The sequence below is a fragment of the Peromyscus leucopus genome, chromosome 4 (genome assembly GCF_004664715.2).
Source record: "Peromyscus leucopus breed LL Stock chromosome 4, UCI_PerLeu_2.1, whole genome shotgun sequence".
NCBI lineage: Eukaryota > Metazoa > Chordata > Mammalia > Rodentia > Cricetidae > Peromyscus > Peromyscus leucopus.
The window spans coordinates 12,572,776-12,592,676 of record NC_051066.1 but is presented as its reverse complement, the minus strand read 5'-3'; the positions used below and the strand labels follow the sequence as shown (position 1 = coordinate 12,592,676).

The 19,901-nt window shown below is 51.9% G+C and overlaps 1 protein-coding gene across 1 annotated transcript; it reads left to right on the top strand.

The window, feature by feature from the left end:
• Positions 1 to 143: 143 nt before the first annotated feature.
• Positions 144 to 19,899, top strand: Stkld1 (serine/threonine kinase like domain containing 1). Its single transcript, XM_028858727.2, has 19 exons — positions 144 to 608; positions 1,786 to 1,872; positions 3,873 to 3,917; positions 6,002 to 6,076; positions 7,096 to 7,200; positions 9,343 to 9,413; positions 10,123 to 10,238; positions 11,480 to 11,598; positions 11,803 to 11,966; positions 12,813 to 12,943; positions 13,482 to 13,565; positions 15,358 to 15,474; positions 16,249 to 16,389; positions 16,796 to 16,924; positions 17,748 to 17,876; positions 17,951 to 18,079; positions 19,041 to 19,181; positions 19,355 to 19,434; positions 19,668 to 19,899. The coding sequence occupies exons 1-19, from the start codon at positions 594 to 596 to the stop codon at positions 19,800 to 19,802; spliced, it is 2,013 nt and encodes a 670-aa protein (XP_028714560.1). The 5' UTR covers positions 144 to 593; the 3' UTR covers positions 19,803 to 19,899.
• The last annotated feature ends 2 nt before the right edge of the window (positions 19,900 to 19,901 follow it).

The window sequence follows — 19,901 nt, the reverse complement described above, 5'->3', positions numbered from 1 at the left end:
GCCCCGCCTGCCGCGCGCCTTCACGCTCCAGACCCCGCCCTCCACGCTCAAGGGGCCGCCCGCCGGCGCCCCGCCCTTCATGGACATGCCCCGCCCCCTCCGCTCCAGGCCCCGCCCCTATGGCCCCTGCGGGCCACCTCCAGCCCTATCTCCGGTAGAACCCGAAGCCCTGCCCACTTTACACGCTCACGGTCGAGCAGGCCCCGCCTACCGCGCTAGACTTCCTGCCACCCACAGCTCCCGCCTGTGGAGCTCGAGGCCCCGCCTACCCTTGTCGTCACAGTACATGCCCCGCCCTCCACCCGACCCAACACACCGGGCCCCGCCCTTCGTCCCGTTCGTGGCACCCTATTCTCTGCGGCTTCTTTAAGGGGCGGAGTACGAAGACGCCGTGTGCGTGCCAAAGGGCTAGGCAGACACGCCCAGAGTCATCGAAGTCAGATAGTGGGGCTGAGGGGGGTTGGGTGGGCACACGGGGTAGTTACTACTGAGCATGCTCAGTTGAGGGTCCGACTACCGGCCTGGCTCGAGGGGATTGACTGTCTTCCGTGTACAGAGGGACAGCGAGGCATAGAGTGTCTCCTCGAGATACCATGGAAAAGTATCAGGTGCTGCCCAGGGTCCGTGGGCAGCGGGGACAGGTTGAGGGCCACACAGTCTGACCCCATAGTCCCTCAAGTGACTTTCTCTGAGCCCTTCTCACAGGGCCTCAGTTTCCCTCTCTAAAATGATGAGCAACCCCCAGTCTGACCTCTGGTTGGAGAATGGTGCGTGTGCCCTTCGCTCCGTGTGTCGGTATGCTGAGGTCTAGCGGCAGAACACTGAGAACAAAAACTGAATGTTTTTTTTAAACTGCCGTTTACCTAAAGTGTCAGCCTCATTAAATGTTAGACTCAGCTATAAAAGCTTTGCTTTCATGGGTTAGAGTTTCCTCCCTTTTGCAGTATTCTCTGAGAAGGCTTAGAGGCATTAGCCAAGCAGATGCACTTCTGGTAGCCAGAAACTTTTAAAGTTTAGAAATTTTTAAAAATAATAATAAAATAGTTTTTATGCTGTGGTCTGATCCACTGCCTACAGCCTGGGCTGGTCTCCAAGGACTTCCTGATTCTATCTGTCCTTCCTGTACTGCCTCTAGGTATCTTGTCCCCTTCCCCCACCCTGATAACTGTCTCAGCACTCAGAGAGCTCAGCCACCTATACCCCACAGCCCTGACCTTCGCAGAGTCCTGGCTCTGAGGGTGTGGCTTCCACCAAAGGCTCTGGCTCAGACCCCAGAGTGCTGTACTCAGGCAAGGACCTTGCTCCCTAGGCCTCAGTATCTCTCCTGTAAATTGTAGGTAGTGAGCACCAGTCCAGGCCCCAGAGGGTGGCTGCGCAGTACCTTCTGTGGGGCTGAGCCCTGAGGGAGGCTGTGACCGCCCCAGCTTCACCAGTTACAGGGCCTTGTTGGGATGCTCTCCTTGGAGAAGGATGCTGGAAGGTGGTGTCACTGTGGTTTAGGACCACTAAATCCCTTGTCCCAGGGCAGCTTGCTCTTACTGTCAGGCTGTCCCTGCAGTCTGAGAGAGAGTCATGAGGCTATAAAATAAGCGTTCCAGAATGGGTTTCGAGGGAGATTGTATTGGCTCCACCACCATGGAGGGCTTCTCGGTCACCTGCGGCCATTTCCTCCACAGCAAAACTGAGGGAAGATGCTTGCTTTGGGGGCCCAGTGTGCAGTCAGCACATGCGGGAAATACAGAGCAGTGTGCACTTGCTCAAAGTCTCTCTCTTCCTTGAGGGTAGATTTTGCAAGAGTGCAGTCCCGGGGCCTTGGGAGTGAACCTGGTGGTGGAGGAAATGGAAACCGACACCAAGTACGTGGTAAAACAGGTAAGGAACAGAGCCCCAGGAGCCATGGGGACAGTCTGTAACAGTGGCTCTCCCAAATCCAAGCTCACCATCCCAGCTTAGAGAGGTCTGCAGACTCCCAGAAGGCCCCCAGACAAGCCTGGTGGGCTAGGCCGTACCATGAGACTTCCTGGAATTCCCTCTTTGTCCCCCCCCCCCGCCCCCGCCCCACATACACACACCTCGGGGAGGAGAAATGCTGAGTTTTACTCCACTAACCACGATGCTTGTCTGCGTGCCCGCTGTCATCTCACTGGACCTACCAATCCTGCCAACCCAGAACAACTGCCCCCATTCCACAGCCAGAAACAGTGAAACTCAGGAGCCCCATCCTCACCAGGGTTGCAGTTTCTGAGAGGATTTGAATTTGATAAGCAATAACACAGTTCTGCCTAGGACAGGGCCAGTGGTCTTACCAAGGGGGGGGGGGGGGGGGGTGTAGAGGATCACAGAGACTGAGCAAAGGGCACATAACTAGCACAGCTGGGTGGGATGTAGGCCCCCAGGAGCACCCTAGAGAGGAGTGGCTGCTGTATAAGTCTCTTGTACACCTTCCTCTGGGGTGGTGACAGGAACCTTGTGGGTGGGGGCCTGACCATATTCTGCCAGGCCTCCCAGCAGCTTCAGCCCCAGGGGGCTGGGGCTGAAGTGTTTATGTACCTCTCTCTATTGCTAGTTAGCTGTGGGGTCAGCTGCCTTGTCTCACACGCCAGTGGCCAAAGTGGCTGCCTGTCTTCTGAGCATTTACAAGAGTTTTTTAAAAGCTAGCCACACCAGACATGATGGCACACTACTATACTCTCAGCATTTGGGGGGGGGGGGGACTAGTAGAGCTGGAGTTCAAAGCCAGCTTGGGCTACACAGTAAAACCTTTTCTCAACAAACACACAAGTAAAACTAGCTGCCTGGTTTTTCTAAATAAAAATCAGGCCAGGGGTTATAGGCAGGAATCTGCGTGTCTTTCCAGTCTCTTATATGATTGTAAGAACGGTACTGAGGTTGATAACATCTCACACAGTGACACTGTCTCATGTCACCACAGCTTCCTCCTCTCTATCTGATAGCTGTGTCTCCTCCCAACTAGTCCTGCTTCGTGTGCTGTAGTTGGCCCGGCCTGTCCCCTCATACGGCTTTAGCTTGCCTTGTGTTTTCCCAGTATAAACCTCTGTGATAAACATCTTCAGAGATCTTTATAGGGTCTTCCCCTCTTGAGCACATATAACTTCCTTAGGGAAAAAATCCATGGAGTAGGACTTCAGGAAGTATTGAAAGATTTTACTGGTTTAATTTGTTTTGTTTTGTTTGAGGGCCTCTCTATGTAGCCCTAGCTGTTCTGGAAATCACTGTGTAGACCAGGCTGGCTTCAAATTCACAGGGATCCATCTGCCTGCCTCTTCCCTCCAGAGTGCTGGGATTAAAAGCGTGCAGCACTACATCACTGAGCTAAATCCTGTCCCCAACATCACTGGTTCAATTTGTTCTTTACGTTGTTTTAGAATAAGTGTTTCAGGGTTTTTGTTTCATTTCAGTTTGGTTTGGTTTGGTTTGGTTTGGTTTGGTTTGGTTTTGAGGCAGGACTGGACTAGGTTTTTTATGAGCCTCAAGCTCACAGAGATCCTCCTGCCTCTGCCTCCTAAGCACTGGGATTATAAGCACATGCCACCGTGTCCAGTGAATGATTTTACTATGTTTGATTAACTTTCCTAGAAATGGCAGTGGTGGCAATGATGCTACTAGTGTGGGAGCCGGTAGTTGATGTGGCGGTGGAGAAGGAGGTCAAAGCTAAGGCAGAAGTGGTAGAGCTGGTGGTAGTAGGGGTGGTGGCGAAGGTCGGGGTGGTGGCTGTAGATATGGCGATGGTGGTAGTGGGGGTGAGGTGGTGGTGGCTTGATAATGACAGTGACAGTGATCACACAGCAGTGGTAGTAGCAGCCATTGTTCACCACACACTCACATTGAGCTTGTCTTCCTCTGCCCTGCAGGTGGAGTGTATTGATGAGCACCACGCCAACGAGGCCCTGGAGGAGGTAATAATCAGTGGTTCCCCGGAGAGGATCAGGACTCAGCAAACACAGGAACTGCATTTGGTGCTCACTTGCTGAGTGACAGGGTGAAGGGAAGCCTGCAGTGGCCAGAAAGGGAGTCCATGCTCAGGACAACCACCTCTTAATTGCCCGTTGGGACACCCTTCCCCTAATGGCTGCTCTACCACTAACCATCTTTTCACATTGTGTTTATTTATGATTGTTGTTGGAGGGGACAAAAAGCACATGTACAGCCATGTGTGGAGGTCAGAGGACAACTCTGTGGACTCACTTCTCCCTCCACCTGTGTGTGGGTTCTGGGGGCTGAACTCAGATTGTCATGCTTTCTTTTTGTTTTGTTTTTGAGACAGGATCTCACTATGTAGCCCTGGCTGTCCTGGAACTCACCATGTAAATCAGGCTGGCCTCAGACTCACAGTGATCCTCCTGCCTCTGCTTTCTCCTGAGTGCTGGGATTAAAAGCATGCACCACCACACCTGGCTTGATTGTCAAGTTTTCAAAGTAAGCATTTTAACTTGCTGAACCATCTTGACGATCCCCAGTAACCATCTTTTTAAAAAATCTTCTTTTTGGACAGTAGTGGCACATGCTTTTAATCCCAGCACTCAGGAGGCAGCAACAGGCAGATCTCTGAGCTCAAGGCCAGTCTGTTCTACAGAGCGAGTTCCAGGACCACCAAAGCTACACAAAGAAACCCTGTCTGGAAAAAAATAATTCTTGTTTTCTTTACATCTGTTTAGTGTGTGTGTGCATGTGCATATGTGTGACTCATAGCACACTCGAGCAATTCAAAAGACATGGTTGGGGAGTTGGTTCTCTCCTGGTCCTTTACTCACTGAGCCATCTCACAGTTCCTGAAGACGTTTTCTGTAGGGTTGGGGCTGTAGTTCAGTGGTGGGGCACGCGCCTCAATTGCTCAGAGCCCTGGGTACTATCCCCAGCACTGGGAAAAAATGTTTTTTCTTCTAGTTATAAAAGAAGAACAGTACCAATTTGGGAGACACACGGAGAAAATGTTTACAAAGAAAATGTCACCTAGCTAATGAATTGGGTGTGCTAGTGCACACCCACAGTCCTGGCACTGACTGGATCTTGAGGGCAGCCTGGACTGCACTGTGAGGCTCCAGCCCAAGGGCTGAGATGTGACTCTGTGGTAAAGCACCAGCCTCAAATATGCAAGGCAGGGAAAGAGGAAGGAGTCAGGGAAGGGTGAGAGGATGATTAATTACCCTCACACAGCCACAGGTGAGGCAGTTACCAGCTTTATGGATAGCACCTATGAGCAGTTCCTTGGAGCCTTTCTAGAAATCTCACCCGAGGTGAGAGGTGTCTCCTCCTCCATGACGGTCACTTGTGAGTTGGTTTCCTTCTGGAGTTGCCTGCCCTTGCACGTTGCCAGTCAACATCTCGTGTGTCACACACGGTGTCAGTGGGGCAGGGAAGGACCTGGTCACATTCTGACATGTGGAAAGAGCATGGGAGGTTCTACCATCACACTGCCATGTTGTCCATTCCCATTCCCATCTGCCAGGCCGGGTGCTTTCCCATCCAGCTTCCAGGCAAAGCTATTGCCCATCTGGCAATATGTCTAGGAGGCCATTTCTGCTGCCTGATTGGGTTTGTTTCCTAAGTACTTTTCTCACTGTGACTTTGCACAGCACCTTCTCCAGGCCACCCTAGCTGTTTCCTCTCCTGGCACTCCTCTGGGTCTGCACCAGTTCATTGGTGGTTGGGGTTGTGCTGGGTATCAAATCTAGGGCTCTATGCATGCTAGAGAAGGGCTCTATTCCTGAACTTACACCCCAGCCTGTCACCATTTGTATATGTACTTACGAGGCTCAGAAAGGTTGAAGAACAAGTCTTGGTCACATAGCACGATCACCCCATTCTGGAGACCCACATCAGCCTCCTGGCCTCTCTCCAGCAGGCTGCACAGCTTCCTTGCATCCACATCATGCCCCCCGCCCCAAGCTGGTGGCCCATCTCTTGGTTGAAATATGTAGCAGAGCTTGAAATATGTAGCAGAGCAGTACTGGCTGAGACACTCTGTTCCCTCTCTGTACAGCTGATGCCCCTGCTGAAGCTCCAGCACCCCAACATCTCTCTGTACCATGAGATGTTCATCATGTGGAACAGTGAGGTGGGTTGGAACACCTACAGCCCCGCAGCTGACAGCATGGAACACACTGAGAGGCTGGCGTTGCCTGAGTCCTGTCGGTGATATCAAATGATCCCCTAACAACCTCATCATAGGAGACCTGTCAGCCCATTTCACAAAACAGGAAGCTGAGGCTAAGAGCAACTGCTTCTGGGTCCCCCGGGTAGAAGACAGCTAAAGCTGGAGGTCAGGTGTTAGGCTCCCCACTGCATCTTTAATGGTGGGGTTTTGGCTTCTGTAGAAGGGGCTGAAACTAGGAAGCTGCTTTTCTGCCTCCTCCCCCAGTTGTCCCAAAGCTGGGGACTCCTTACTCCCATGGCTCCAGACAGGTTACTAGATAGGAGAGCAGGGTGGGAACACCACTTTCATTTCATGATGGGGTCTGAAGCCCCAGTGCCTCAGTTAGTGGATCCTGAGTGGGGCTTCCCAGACCTGTGCCCTATGGGCAACAGGACTTTTTGTCTTTGCAATGAGTAGGGTTCTCCTAAATCACACCTCCAGAAGGATCAGAGGGGACTGAGGGGCCTCTACTGTGGCCCATCTCCATCAGTTTCCTTGCTAGGCTGACAACTCGGGGCTAGGGATGGCACTCACTGCATGAATCCTCCAGAGTCTCCCAAGGACCCTGAAGCTTTCAGAGACGATATTTCACTGGAGGAAACAGAGCTGGCCATTGGCCACATACTGGGCCCTGAGCAGGGTAGGATACTCAGTCTTAAGAGAGGAACTATCCTGCAATCGAGCAGTAAAGACCGTTCCACAAAGGGCTCTGCATGTGCAGAGGCCAGGAACAATTGCAACATTCAGGAAAGGTCAACTAACAAGGCCTGATGTGGTACGGCACAGGAATGGGAGCAAGAGAGTAATGGGTCCCTACTGGGCAGTGCTACCATTGCCACCACAGATGATGGCCATTGGAAGATGTCCTGGAGCAAGAGGTCCTACACAACCCCCAGGCCCAGACTTTGGGCAGCTGGTTATGGGGCCTTATGTTCTGACAGATCTCCTCTCTGTTCCTCTGCCTGGTGATGGACTATACCACCCAAGGAACCTTCCAGACTATCATGGAAAGTAAGAGGAGGTTGAGCGAGAATATTGACTCTGAGGTAAGAGACACTCTGGGCCACCAGGTCTGCAGGCCACCTAAACCTATACCCCTTAAGGCCCCTTTAGTGGGAGACAGAGGAACTGAAGGGTCTGGCCTAGGTTTCTCTTACATGTGCAGAGGCATTATACCACTATATGCACATATCTCAAGTGCATATCTTGATGCACTGCAAATGTGCGCACACCACTAGCAGCCGCAGCCACCCCCCTGTGCTAAGGGTTAGACATCCTTAGGACCCAGAAGCTTCTAAGGCAGAAGCAACTGATGGGGCTCTGCCTCCAAAGACTGTAATGCACTTCCTAAAATTATCAAGATGAGTTCAGTGTGTGGCTCAAAACCGCATACTCGTTGTTCACTCAGCCCCATGCCTCTGAGGTCTAGCCATGCCCTGATTCCCCCTGTGGTCAGCTAGACACCTTTGTCCATGGCAAGGCAGTGCTCAGTGGGTCTGCCTCTCCTGCACTGATGAGCCTTTGATCACCCCCAGTTCAGGGCTGTAGAGTAAGGCTGCCAGGAGCATCGTGGAAGGGCTAGTGTTTCTTGTCTAATCGTCTAGGACTGGGTCGCTGGGTCAGACAGCAGGGGTGTGGCTTCAGGACGTTCTAGCAGAAGCTGGTGGGTCAGGGTTTACTTTCCCCAGAAGCAGAGAGGGTGCCCCTTCCATATGGCCCTCTGGCCAGTCATCATTGGGCCTGTCTTTTCCCTGTCAAGAATTCAGGGGTTAGTGACATTTTGTTATGACTTTAATTTGCACCTCCCTATCAGTAGACCTGGCAAGCACATTTTAGATATGTGTTTTTGTTTGTTATGTTGTGTTTTTTTTAATAATTATTAGTTTTTCTTTTCTTTCTTTCTTTCTTTCTTTTTTTTTTTTTTTTTTTTTTTTTTTTTTTTTTTTTTTTTGGTTTTTCGAGACAGGGTTTCTCTGTGTAGCTTTGTGCCTTTTCTGGGACTCACTTCGTAGCCCAGGCTGGCCTCGAACTCACAGAGATCCGCCTGGCTCTGCCTCCCGAGTGCTGGGATTAAAGGCATGCACCACCACTGCCCGGCTTTTGTTTTGTTTTTGAGATGACCATGGACTCACTAGTTAAGGATGATCATGAACTGATACTCCTGACTCCACATTCTCAGTGCTGGGATTGTAGGCCTCCTTCACCATATCCAGCAACATGTTGGCCATTCAGAGTTCTTCTTCTGTGCCTGTTTGAATCCTCTGTCCATTCAAATTGGGTTTTTTCTTACTGATTTGTAGACATTCTTTTACATATGGTAGATATCAGTGTCCATATATCCCTACCCAGTCTGGGGCTTGCCAGTTCATTTGTTTGCTATCACCTTGTGAAAGGCAGTTCTCAGTGTAATGGAGGCCAGTTGGTGGATATCCTCCCTGTGGTCAGGACCTTCTGGTCCTGGCTTAGACAGCCTTCCCTACCCCAGGTCATGGGGCTTTCCTTAGTTTTCTTCTAAAAGCTCATAAACTTTCACTTTTACCTTTGGGTCTAGTGCCCTCCCAAGATGATATGAGCACACTTTACTGAGAGTTTCTGTGCTCCTGCGGGCCAGACACCATCTCCCCGAGAGACTCATAGGAGGCATGTAGCTCTCTGCATTGCCTGCGCCTCGGGGGAAGGCTCTGGAATGGGCTTGCACCTTTGAAATTGGTGGGAATCTGGGAAACAGAAATGTTCACAGAACCATCAAGTGAGCTCCTCTATCAGGATAGGGGCCACAGCGGGAGGATGTGGGCTTCCTGCTACCCAGCCAGTCTCTGGCACCTCAGGGTGTCTCTGAATCCTAATGTGGGACTCTGGAGTCCTAGGTACATTGTTTGAAAGTGGTAGCCCCAAGCGCTAGGTGCACTTTGTTACTCCCATGATGTTCTCACAGGCTCTTTTCACTCTGACGGCATAAAGTGCAAGCTCTGACAGGCACTGAGGCTTCAGCAGATGTAGTACCCACAGGGGGCACCTTCCATGAGCAGCATGGCCCACAGAGTGGCCACTGGCAGCCCCACAGCACCCAGCATCTCCAGCACTGTCACTGTCCCACTGACTGTATGATCATACAAAGCTCTGCAGAGACCTCCCCTTAGGGAGTTCCCAGGCCCCTTCCAATGCCACATCCCCGACTTCTTCCTCAGTGGATGCATACCATGCTGAGCCAGGTGTTGGACGCGGTGGAGTACCTACACCAGCTGAACATCATTCATAGGTGATGGGGCCTCCTCTGGAGACTGACCAAACCCCCAGGTCCAGATGCCAAAGCCCGGGGGACAGATCTGGGCAGGATGGAGCATCTTCTGTGAGCTCCCCTTTTTTCTGAGAGAACAGGGCACCTCCCCAGGAAGCCTCTGAGTGTCTGACTCACCCCAAAGGCACAGGGCTATGGGAGTGTGGGGGCCAGGCAGGGTGGTTCTAAAGGGCAAGGAAACAGAGATAAGATGCCAAGGAGGAGAGGTGAGGTTGCCTGCAATGGCACAGCCTCTGGACAGGCCAGTATAAGTTGCTGCAATCCAGGTCCAGCCTTTGACCCCTGAACCCAGCTTCAGGCCCAAGATCTATGGTGGGAAGATCTGGGAAATAGCTTCCCCCTACATGGGCCATGTGTGCAAAAAGAATGAGTTCCCATGTTAATGTCACCAGATGTACAGAAAAAATGGATACCTTCTCTAGTGAGGAACTTCAGTGTTTGTACTTACAGTGCGGGGGGGGGGGGGGGAGGTGTTCTTCCCTAATGTATAGAAACTGAGTAGAAGTCATGTTTTAAGAAATAATTATTTAATAAGTGGGCTGAGCAGGGCATTTTCTTGAAGAGTGAAAAGGGCTAGAACTGGCTTGGGAGAGCAGGCTTAAGGCTCAGGTTTGTGCCAGTCCTACCCAGGCAGCTACATGGCACCAGGGGTCCCTGCTTTTGGTTGCAGGAACCTGAAGCCTTCCAACATCGCCCTTATCAATGACAACTACTGTAAACTGCAGGACTTGAGCTCCCAGGCACTGATGACCCACGAAGCCAAGTGGAATGTCCGAGCAGAAGAAGGTGGCTGGGGGGACGGGGGAACTAGGAATGAGTGGCAAGGGAGGTGGTGGCTCTTGGCACCCAGGGGCAGTGGCTACCCTTGGGCTGGGTTCTTTGGCTCAGAAGGTCCAGAGACTTCCTATCAAGGGCATAACACAACAGACATGCCTCTGTGGGTAAGGTGCAGGGTCCAAAGGACACCAACATGTGAGAGAGAGCCCTGGGGAACAAAGCTATGGTTGTGGTCCTCCAAAGATGTTGATTCTTGTGGGGAAGAGAGCACCCAAGAAGGACAAAAGCTGTATTTGGGGGTACAGAAGTCCTCAGGGATATAGGCACTGACCATGCATGTTACACAGAGGCCTGAAGTAGCCCAGGGGATGAAAAGATGGTAGGGTAAAAGGGGTACAGTATCAAGTCTGTAACAGCTGTCCCAGATAGACAGAGCAACACTGGAAGGGAATTCCGAGTCCTGCGGTGGCAGTGGTTGTCCTTGGCACACAGAGTGTGGGTGGGTGAGTAGATGAATGGGCAGGCAGATGGGTGGGTGGGTTGGTGGTTAGGTAGGTACATGGAAGGGTTGTTTGGAGGTGTCAATGGTGTGTGTCCTTGGAGTCTGGCCCTTTGCTGTTTGGCTGGGAAACGGAGTGACTACCCAAGTCCAGGCACGCTGATAGGACAGGGCAAGGGCGCTGTACTTTCGGTTCTTTCTGCAGGGTTTATGTTTAGGAAGAAGGCAGGGCAGCCAGAACTTTGCCCCGAAGTCCTGACATTTAGAGGGGATAAGCTGTTCAAAGAGGGCCACGCTTTAGTTTTTCTGGAACATGGCTCTCTCATCTCCTGCCTGTTGCCACACAGACAGGCAGGCCCTCGGGCGAGCCTGGCAGACACTTGCCCGGACGAACAAGCCTCCTTGGTAAGGTTAAGGTCTGTCATAACAGTGGCCTCAACTGCCTGCAGCTTGCACTTCTCATCTTACCCAAGGAGGGTGACTGCCAGGCTCCTGACTTAAGTCCTTGCAAAGGACCATTAAAATGGGGACAATATAGCTGCGTGTGATAGAGCAAGCCTGAAGTCTCAGCACTGGGAAGTGAAGGCAGGAAGATCAGGAGTTCACGGCCAATCTGGGGTACAGGCGATCCTCTCTCAAAACACTAAAAAGGGGGGTGGTAGTGCTGGGGCAGGTTTGCTCTGCTCTCTTCCCTGTCCCCAGGGAGCAAGCATAGGACTCAATGGTTCTCCCACCTTGGTCCTGCCCACAGACCCCTGCCAGAAGTCCTGGATGGCTCCTGAAGCTCTCAAATTCTCCTTCACCTGCAAATCTGACATCTGGTCCCTGGGCTGCATCTTTCTAGACATGGCCACCTGCTCCTTCCTGAACGTGAGCTTCCCATGGAGAAGCCACCTGCCCTCACCCTACTAACCATGCCACCCTGACCTTCCCTCTGTCCCATGTGGGCTACAGTATGCTCACTTTCCCCAGACCCCTGCCTCAGCTCTTGCTCAGCCTGGTGAGGGAACATTGACAGCCCAGCCTTCTTCATGGCTAAGGAAAGTCCAAGTCAGATGCCCTCTTTCCTCAAAGGACACAGAAGCCATGCATCTGAGGAAGGGCATTCGCCATCACCCAGGCAGCCTGAAGCCCATCCTGAAGACCATGGAGGAGAAGCAGATCCCCGGAGCAGAGATCTTCTGTTTGCTTCTGCCCTTCATGCTGCACATTAAACCCTCGGATCGACTAGCCATCAAGTAAGCTCAGGGCTGGGTCTTTTTTTAACCCATCAGTGTACCTTTGAGCATCTCCCCACCTTCACACACAGGAAGTTGTCTTGATTCGTCCACTCACATTCCTCAGCTACCTGGCAGCCCCTAATCTTGAACAGATATATGCTGGGGATTTGGGTTTTGGTTTTGAAATTGGGTCTCACTCTGTGGTCCAGGCTAGCTTTGAATCCATAGTGATCCTCCTGCCTCAGCTTCCTGACTACTAGAATTAAGATGTGAGCACCTGTCTTGAATATGTCTCTGAAAAAAAGATACAAGCAGCCCTACTTTCCCAGTGGGTACCGGAGAACAACCTCAAGGACACATATCACTTTCAGGAGCCCAGGGAAAGTTTCTAATAATGTCAATCAGAAAACCTGTTCATGTTGTTGTTGTTGGTTTGGTTTGGTTTTTGGGTTTTTGAGACAGTTTCTCTGTGTAACAGCCCTAGCTGTCTTGGAACTCCCTTTGTAGACCAGGCTGGCCTAGAACTCAGAGATTCACTTGCCTCTGTCTCCTGAGTGAAGGGATTAAAGTCCTGTGCCACCACCGCCCAATGTTCATATGTTTTTAAGGAAGAAGGGGGTATGAAGGCAAAAGTGCTAGACCCAGGACCATCCTTGGGGACCCTTCCACAGAAGGAGTCCTATGACTTCACAGAGTAGGTCCCTAGAAGTGGAACTACAAAGGTGGTTACTAGATACACATAGGACAGAGAGCCCCCACCCACCAGGAAGGCTGGTGTTCAGTATCTGCCACTATGGGTCACCCATAGCCCAAGGCAGAGGGAAGCTCCTGTGGAAAGCCACCTGTCTTCTGTCCCTCTGCCAGGGATGTGATCCGAATCACCTTCATGAGCACCTCCTTCAGAAACTCCTGTGTTGCTCTGAACATGCACCGGCAGGCGGTTCCCATTTTCATCACTGATGTGCTACTAGAAGGCAACATGGCCAACGTCTTAGGTGACAGTGGGGACATGGGACAGTGCTGGGAGCTGCTGTGGCCTTGGCATTAGTTTTAGAGGCTTAGTGTCTCTTTCCCACAACTTGGTCTTAGACCTGCTGCTTATGCATGATTAGTGGGTGGGAACAGTTTCCAGGTTCCTCCTGGAATGCTCTATACCCTCCCTGGCTCTCAGTATCCTGGACCTGCCTGTGCCCTGCCCCCTGCTCTCATCGGACATGTCCCCTGTGTAGTGAGGACCTGTCCACTGCCCATGTTCTCCAGAGTCCCTTTGGCTCCATGCCCTGGACACCAGGTGTCTTCATCACTCAGGCTGTGTGCTTCCTATGTGCCAGCGTGTATGGCAGCAGGCACTATGGCTCTGAGATAGGCTCCCAAAGACTTGGATTTGATTTGGGGTGAGTTCCTGGGCCTGAGCACCCTCCTCTGAAAAGTGACAATAGGAGTGCTGCCTTGTAGCCTAACTGAGGCAAGGCTAGGGACCGCACCCCATGGCTTGGCCTCAGTAGGGTCTCCTGTATCCTCTTGTTCCTGCAGATGTCATGCAGAACTTCTCCACCCGACCAGAGGTCCAGCTCAGGGCCCTTAACAAGCTTCTGACAATGCCAGAGGAAGACCTAGGTAAAGGTCCTGCACCTTCCCCAGAGGCTCCCAGGAAAGGCTGGGAGGTAGAAATGGAGCATTGTGGATGGAGGTGGGAACTGCCAGCCTTTCACTGCAGGCTCTTCTGGCCAGTGCTGCTAACTGGAATTCTTCCTGATCCCGTGCTTACTAGCAGAGGAGGGTAGGAGAGAGGCTGGCTTCTATGCATGATTTCAAAAGGTCAACAGGAAATCCATCTAGCATTAGGAAGGCTGAGGCAAGAGGATGGAGACACCTGGTCAGCTTGACCTATAAGGAGACAAAGCTTTGTTTAAAAAAAAAAAAAAAAGGACCACTTTTGAAGGTTTGTAGAGGTACTAGAGACTGAGACTGTACAATGCTGGTTAACCATTTCAATGCTGAACTACCTCTCCAGCTCTTTGGGGGGTTTTGTTGTTGTTGTTTGTTTTTGAAGTTTAAGAAAGAGTCTTACAAAGTTGCCCATGCTGGTCTCAAACTCACTGTGTAGTCCAAAAAGTCACTGAACTTGTGATCCTTCCACCTCTGCCCCCAGAGTGCCTACAACTACAAGTGTGCACCATCACACCTGGTTGAAGAGCCTCATCCATCTGTCCCACCATCTCTACAGTGGGCATCTGAGTTGCTTCTCGTTTTCCACTTTTATAAACAGCACCATGATTGATCACTTGGCATACTAGTCACTTGGCATATCTGGCCGTACGTGCTTGTCAGATGTAGCTCTGAATAACAGAGACATCCCCCTTAAGCACACCAACTTGCCTTCCTACCAGAATGCTTGAGAACAGCTCTTTATCAGCATCACCTTTGATGGGTATTAAGCTTCTTGGGAAATTTTGAATGTCCGAAGACATGCTTTCCTGTCTCTCCTGCTCAAATATCATACTTGTATGCCATCCATATGCCCTTCCCTCTAGCTAGTTCACCACTTCCTCCATCCTTTCCTTCCTGTAACCTTCCATCTGTTCACCCACCCATCTTATCCATTCCTACTTGTCTTTCTATCCACAAAACACATCCAAAGGACACCAAAGATCTGTTTCGGTGGTTAGGACAGTGGAGGTTACATGAGGCTGAGGTGTGACTCCTAGTGAGTTAACAGACCCTTCATATTAGCCATCACTCTCCTAACGTCCCTTTTGTAGCTGAACTGTGACCAAGATGAAGCCCAGGATAAGGTAGATTTTGCTTTTCTGGAAAACAGGGGCTATTATCCCCACAGTGGGCCTCACCCACCACCTCAGAGCTGCCTCTTCCTCAGCCTTGTCAGAGTGGACTTCCTGTAGCTTTTTCCTGGGCATCAGTGTTCCTGAATCTGATGTCCTCATCACAAGCCAAGTCTCAAGACAGTTACGGCCACAGGCGCTGGGGTCAGACAGGCTAGGTTTACACAGCCATGTAATGCCAAATGCTCACCACTGACTCTCAGCTCTGCTGTCTGAAAGTGAGGGCTGAGAAGACCTGCTTCATGAAGCTGCTCCAAGTGCATGGCTTGGCAGAGCTGGGCATGGTGTTACTCTGCCTGTGGTCTTTCACTCAGGAGGCTGAGGCAGGAGAACTGCTAGAGCCCAGGAACTCCAGGTTAGCTTGGACAACCCAGAATGTGGACCTGGGCAGATGGTGTGCTTCCCGAACTCTGTGAACACGTGGGCTGGTCGTCCTTCTCTGCCTTTGCGTTCACTCCCCTGGACCCTCTGTATTCACTAGTGGGCTCCCAGCAGCCCCTGGGCATCAGGTCTGGGTCACACAGCCCAGCTGTTCCCACACTTCACCTGTGCTGCGTGCTCCACAGACCTGCCGTGGCCCACAGAGCTGGTGGAGGAGTTGATCAGCATCATGAAACAGCACCAGAGGATCCTGGACATTCTGGTCAGCACCTGCTCCCTGCTGCTGCGTATTCTGGGCCAAGGTGGGCACCAGACTGGATGGAGAAGCCCCACCCTCCTGGGTCCTCAGCCTCAGCAGCTCCTCCAACTTCCCACCTATCCCCAACATCTGCCTTTCCAGTCTGTTGTTCCCTTCTGTGCCTCTGTGACTCATCTCAGTGATAGAGGGCACAATGAATGTCTGCCTACACCAGGTCTACATGGGGCCTGGCCCAGCCTGCCGGGACCTCTCGACTGTACTCCAGCCATGTCCCAGGAGCTGGACAGGATGGTCTAGTGCTCTTTCCTAGCCAGGAGAGGCTTGCCAGCAGGGGACAGCACTGCACTAAAGTCCTTAGTAGAAGCCTCCCCAGCTCTCAGGAACAGGAAGAAAACTAGCTACTTCTTTAAGCCCAGAGCATCTAGTTACCCCTTTACCTTTCTAGTCTTAATACTGAAGGCCTAGCCACCAGATTGTATCTTTTTTTAGGGGTGGGGGGGCAATCAAATCCAGGCCTTCTTGCATACAAGGTAAGCACTCTACCACTGGGCAAGAGCCCACAAATACTTTATACTAAATGTTCACACCCAGTCATTGGGAAGGACCCAGGAAGATCTTGAAGGCCGGAACTGGAACACCACATCCTTGGCGAGCAAGGTCCCATGTTTACAAAGACCTGCCCAGTGCCTAGAGAATAGGCAGATCTGTTTCTTTAATACAAAGAGGTGATGCTGTCCCCACTAGGGAGGGAGGACACTTGTCTACCTTAGAGTCTTAACTGTGCGGTTAACCCATGTTCTTTCTCTGGCTCAATCAGCACTGGCACAAGACTCAGAAGCGGAGATCCCGAGGGGCAGTTTTATTATCTCTTTCCTGATGAATGCCTTGAGGAGCCACCCCAACTCTGAGAGGCTTATCACACTGGTCTACAACCTGCTCACTATCATCTCCAGCCAAGGTGAGTAGGCGGGCCTTCTGCCCTTCCTTTCTGCTCTGAAAGTCCAGGGACAGAACAGAGGCATCCCTCAGGAGAGGGGCAGGAGAGGGGCTCGTTCCCAAGATGGGATAGCCATACTGTTCTCTGCTCTCAATGGCAGCCATGGGCACTACTTGAAGGCTGAGGACAGTGGCCAAGAATCAAACGGCTGGCTAATAGGTCAGGTCAAGACTAGCTAGGCACTGGGCCACTCCAGGTCTCTGACTTCTCACCCACACTAAGCACACTTGAGTGAGAAGGGTATTAGAGGTAGGCATAAAATAGACCAGCCAGGCAGACCAGGTGTTGCATCCGCCCATTGGGAAAAGGCAGTGTTGGGGAAAGCTTCTTGGATACCTTTCCTCCAAGTGCTTGTGGCTGTCCACAGGGTTGATGTCTGAAGAGCTGGAGGAACAGGGTTTGTTTCAGATTGCCCAAGAGCAACTGTACCACTTCCAGGACGACAGGGACATCTGTCTCGCTATCCTAAGCCTGCTCTGGTCCCTTCTGATAGATGGTAAGGCCCTCCCTCCACAAGCCCCTCTGCATGAGACCTGCTGAAGTAGTAACTCTCAACCTGTGGGTCACGACCTCTTTGGGGGTCAAACAACCCTTTCACAGAGGTCACCTAAGACCATCAGAAAACAGGTATTACATTATGATCGTAACAGTGGCAAAATTAGTTATGAAGTAACAACACAAAAATTTTATGGTTGGGAGTCACCACAAGGAACTGTATCAAACAGTCGCAGCATTAGGAAGGTTGAGAACCGCTGTGCTAGAGCCTCTCTATCAGCAGTTCTCAGTCTGTTGCAAGCCACAGGTTGAGAGCTGCTGCTCTATATCTTATCCCTTAAGCACAGGAGGGCAACCCCAGCCCCTTGGGGGCTCTTCTGAGAGTCTAGCACATAGGCACAGTGAGACACAAGTGAGGTAAGAGAAGAAGGCCTTCAGGACACCCTGTGCAATGAGTAGGCAGCCCCTGGCTTTAGAGGTCAGCCAGAACTTGATGCCCTGTTCTGGTTTTTGGTTTAGGATGGAGGTTCCGAGGTCTGCCCTTCCCCCTCTTCTAGATACTGTCTTACCCTAGGAAAGAGGGCTCTAAGCCATGGCAACCCCAGAAAAGTGCAGAAGCCACAAATGCAAAAAGTCCTCATCTCTACTGATGAGTCTACTGCAGACTCTGGCATTGCAAGCCCCAGTTTCCATCTCTGAGGACATCTGTCCCCTCGAGTCTCCTGTTGTTCTTGGTGGGAGGGAGCGGTGTGGAGGGGTACATAGACAGCAGGTACTTCTGCTCATACCTGGCCTGTTGTCTCCCATCCTCGTCCTGGTTCTAGCTGCTACTGTGGACAAAGAGCCCTTGTACAAATTCTCACCTGTGGTCATCTCGGTGCTGGCCAAGCATGCCGAGGATGTGGAAGTAGCTGAGGCTGGCTGTGCAGTGCTCTGGCTGCTGTCATTGTTGGGTGAGCAGCCTGAGGTCTTGGTAACAGGGAGGGTGACCCTGGACACATAAGGCAACAAGGCTTGTGCTCTGTAGGCTGCATAAAGGAGACTCAGTTTGAGAAGGTGGTAGAGCTGTTTCTGAGAAGCATCCAGCTGTGCCCTGACAGAGTACTACTGGTGAACAATGTTTGTCGTGGCCTGGCCAGCCTCGCAAAGGTATCTGGTAAGTCTGGGACAAGACAGGTTGCCACCATGGAGGTGGGACAAAAGCTGGCTCCCTCCAGTGATATCTACCTAGTGACCCCAAACTGGAACAGGAGAAAACAGCTTTCAGGAAATACCACTGGGACTTTTCGATTTTGATGTCTTGGGACCACATCTCTGCCTATACACCTCCCACAGCTGCATGGATTTCCTATATCTAGGTCCGTCTTCAAGTGCAGGCTTATGCCAGGCCCCACGCTAAGCACTGGCACGCTAAGCACTGGCACAGTGGCACAGCTATCCTTTGTAGAGATCCCTGGGCCCAGGAACGGGTCATGGTCACCAGTGGTGAATGGCAGGGATGCTCTCACCCTTGGTTGGTAACGACTTACCTCCCTTGCTCCAAGAGCTGTCTCCTTGGTTTCACTCCTGCTGGGTTCTACTCACACCAGTCTACTAAACTACCCAAGCTGGTGGGGGCCCCTGGAAGCCGTTAGGATCTTAGCTCCCCCTGACTTATCCTGACACCCCTGCACAAAGCAGCACCCTGTGGGGGAAGGTCAGCCCCTCTGAACTGTGTTAACTGCTGCAGGGCAGGAGGGCCACCTGCCCCAGAGCTCTTCTCCAGAGTGCCACACCGGAGCCTCCATTTCCGTGACGGGAAGAGGAACACAAGTGCTGTGTTTCCCTTGGGCATGGGGCTCGCTGCCAACAGGTGCAGAGCTGTGCTGCCGAGAGGCAAAGTGGTGCAGTCACCTCTTCCGGCATTTTCCACAGAGCAGGGGGCAGCCCTGACCTCAGGAGCTGCCTCCACAGAAGGCTGGGGTTCCTGGCCCAAGAGGGCTCTCCCAGCAAACCGAGGACCATAGTCATGCTCCTTTCCAGGGACACTGGGCACAGGGGGCTGAGAAGTAAGGGCAGCTGCAAAGGAGCTATGCTAGACTAGACTAAAAGCCCCAATTCCTTGCTTCCCTCCCCAGAACTGGTGGCCTTCAAAGTGGCAGTACTGGAAGAAGGCAGCAGCGGCCTCTACCTCCTCCAAGATATCTACGAGCTCTACAAGGACGACCCTGAGGTGGTGGAGAACCTCTGCATGCTGTTGGCCCACCTGGCTTCCTACAGTGAGGACCCTTTCCTTGTCCTTTCGCTGCCAGGAAGGGAGGGAGCCCTAGAGCCTGGTCTCAAACCCCTGTGACTCCCCACTCATTCATTCCAAGCAAAAGTAGCACCCGACTGACCTTATCTGGCTGGTGGGCAGGGATCCTGAACCTCATCACCTACTCTGCTCCTGCAGAGGAGATCCTGCCAGAGCTGGAGTCTGGAGGCATCAAGGACCTAGTGCGGGTGATCCGGGGACGTTTTACTTCTAGCCTGGTAAGTCATGGTGACACCTCTATCAAGCCAGAACACTTACATGGCACTGACCCAGAGCTCCACGTGATCTTTTCTACTACTCTCTTCCTGTGGCTGGGCTGAATCCAATCCCAAGGGGGAAGGGTAGTTAGACCACCTCAAAGATTCCATCAAGTCAGGGGGTGTCATCAAAGTAATTGCTCCTGGATCCTGAAGCCACTGTAACAAATGGTTCACTTGTTTCCTCCTTCCAGGAGCTGATTTCTTATGCTGACATAGTACTTCAGGCACTAGAAGCGGCTGCACACCCCAACCCCCAGGAGCAGCAGCTTGAACCTGCTTCAGGGCCGGAAGCCAAGGTCTCCTCCCCACCTATCTTCCAGCCCTGAAATGCTGCCCTTCTGGTCCTGGAAAGTATCACCAGGACCAGTGCTGTATTTTGCACTCTGTGGTGACTAATAAAGAAGCCTCAAGCTGTTCATGGCATG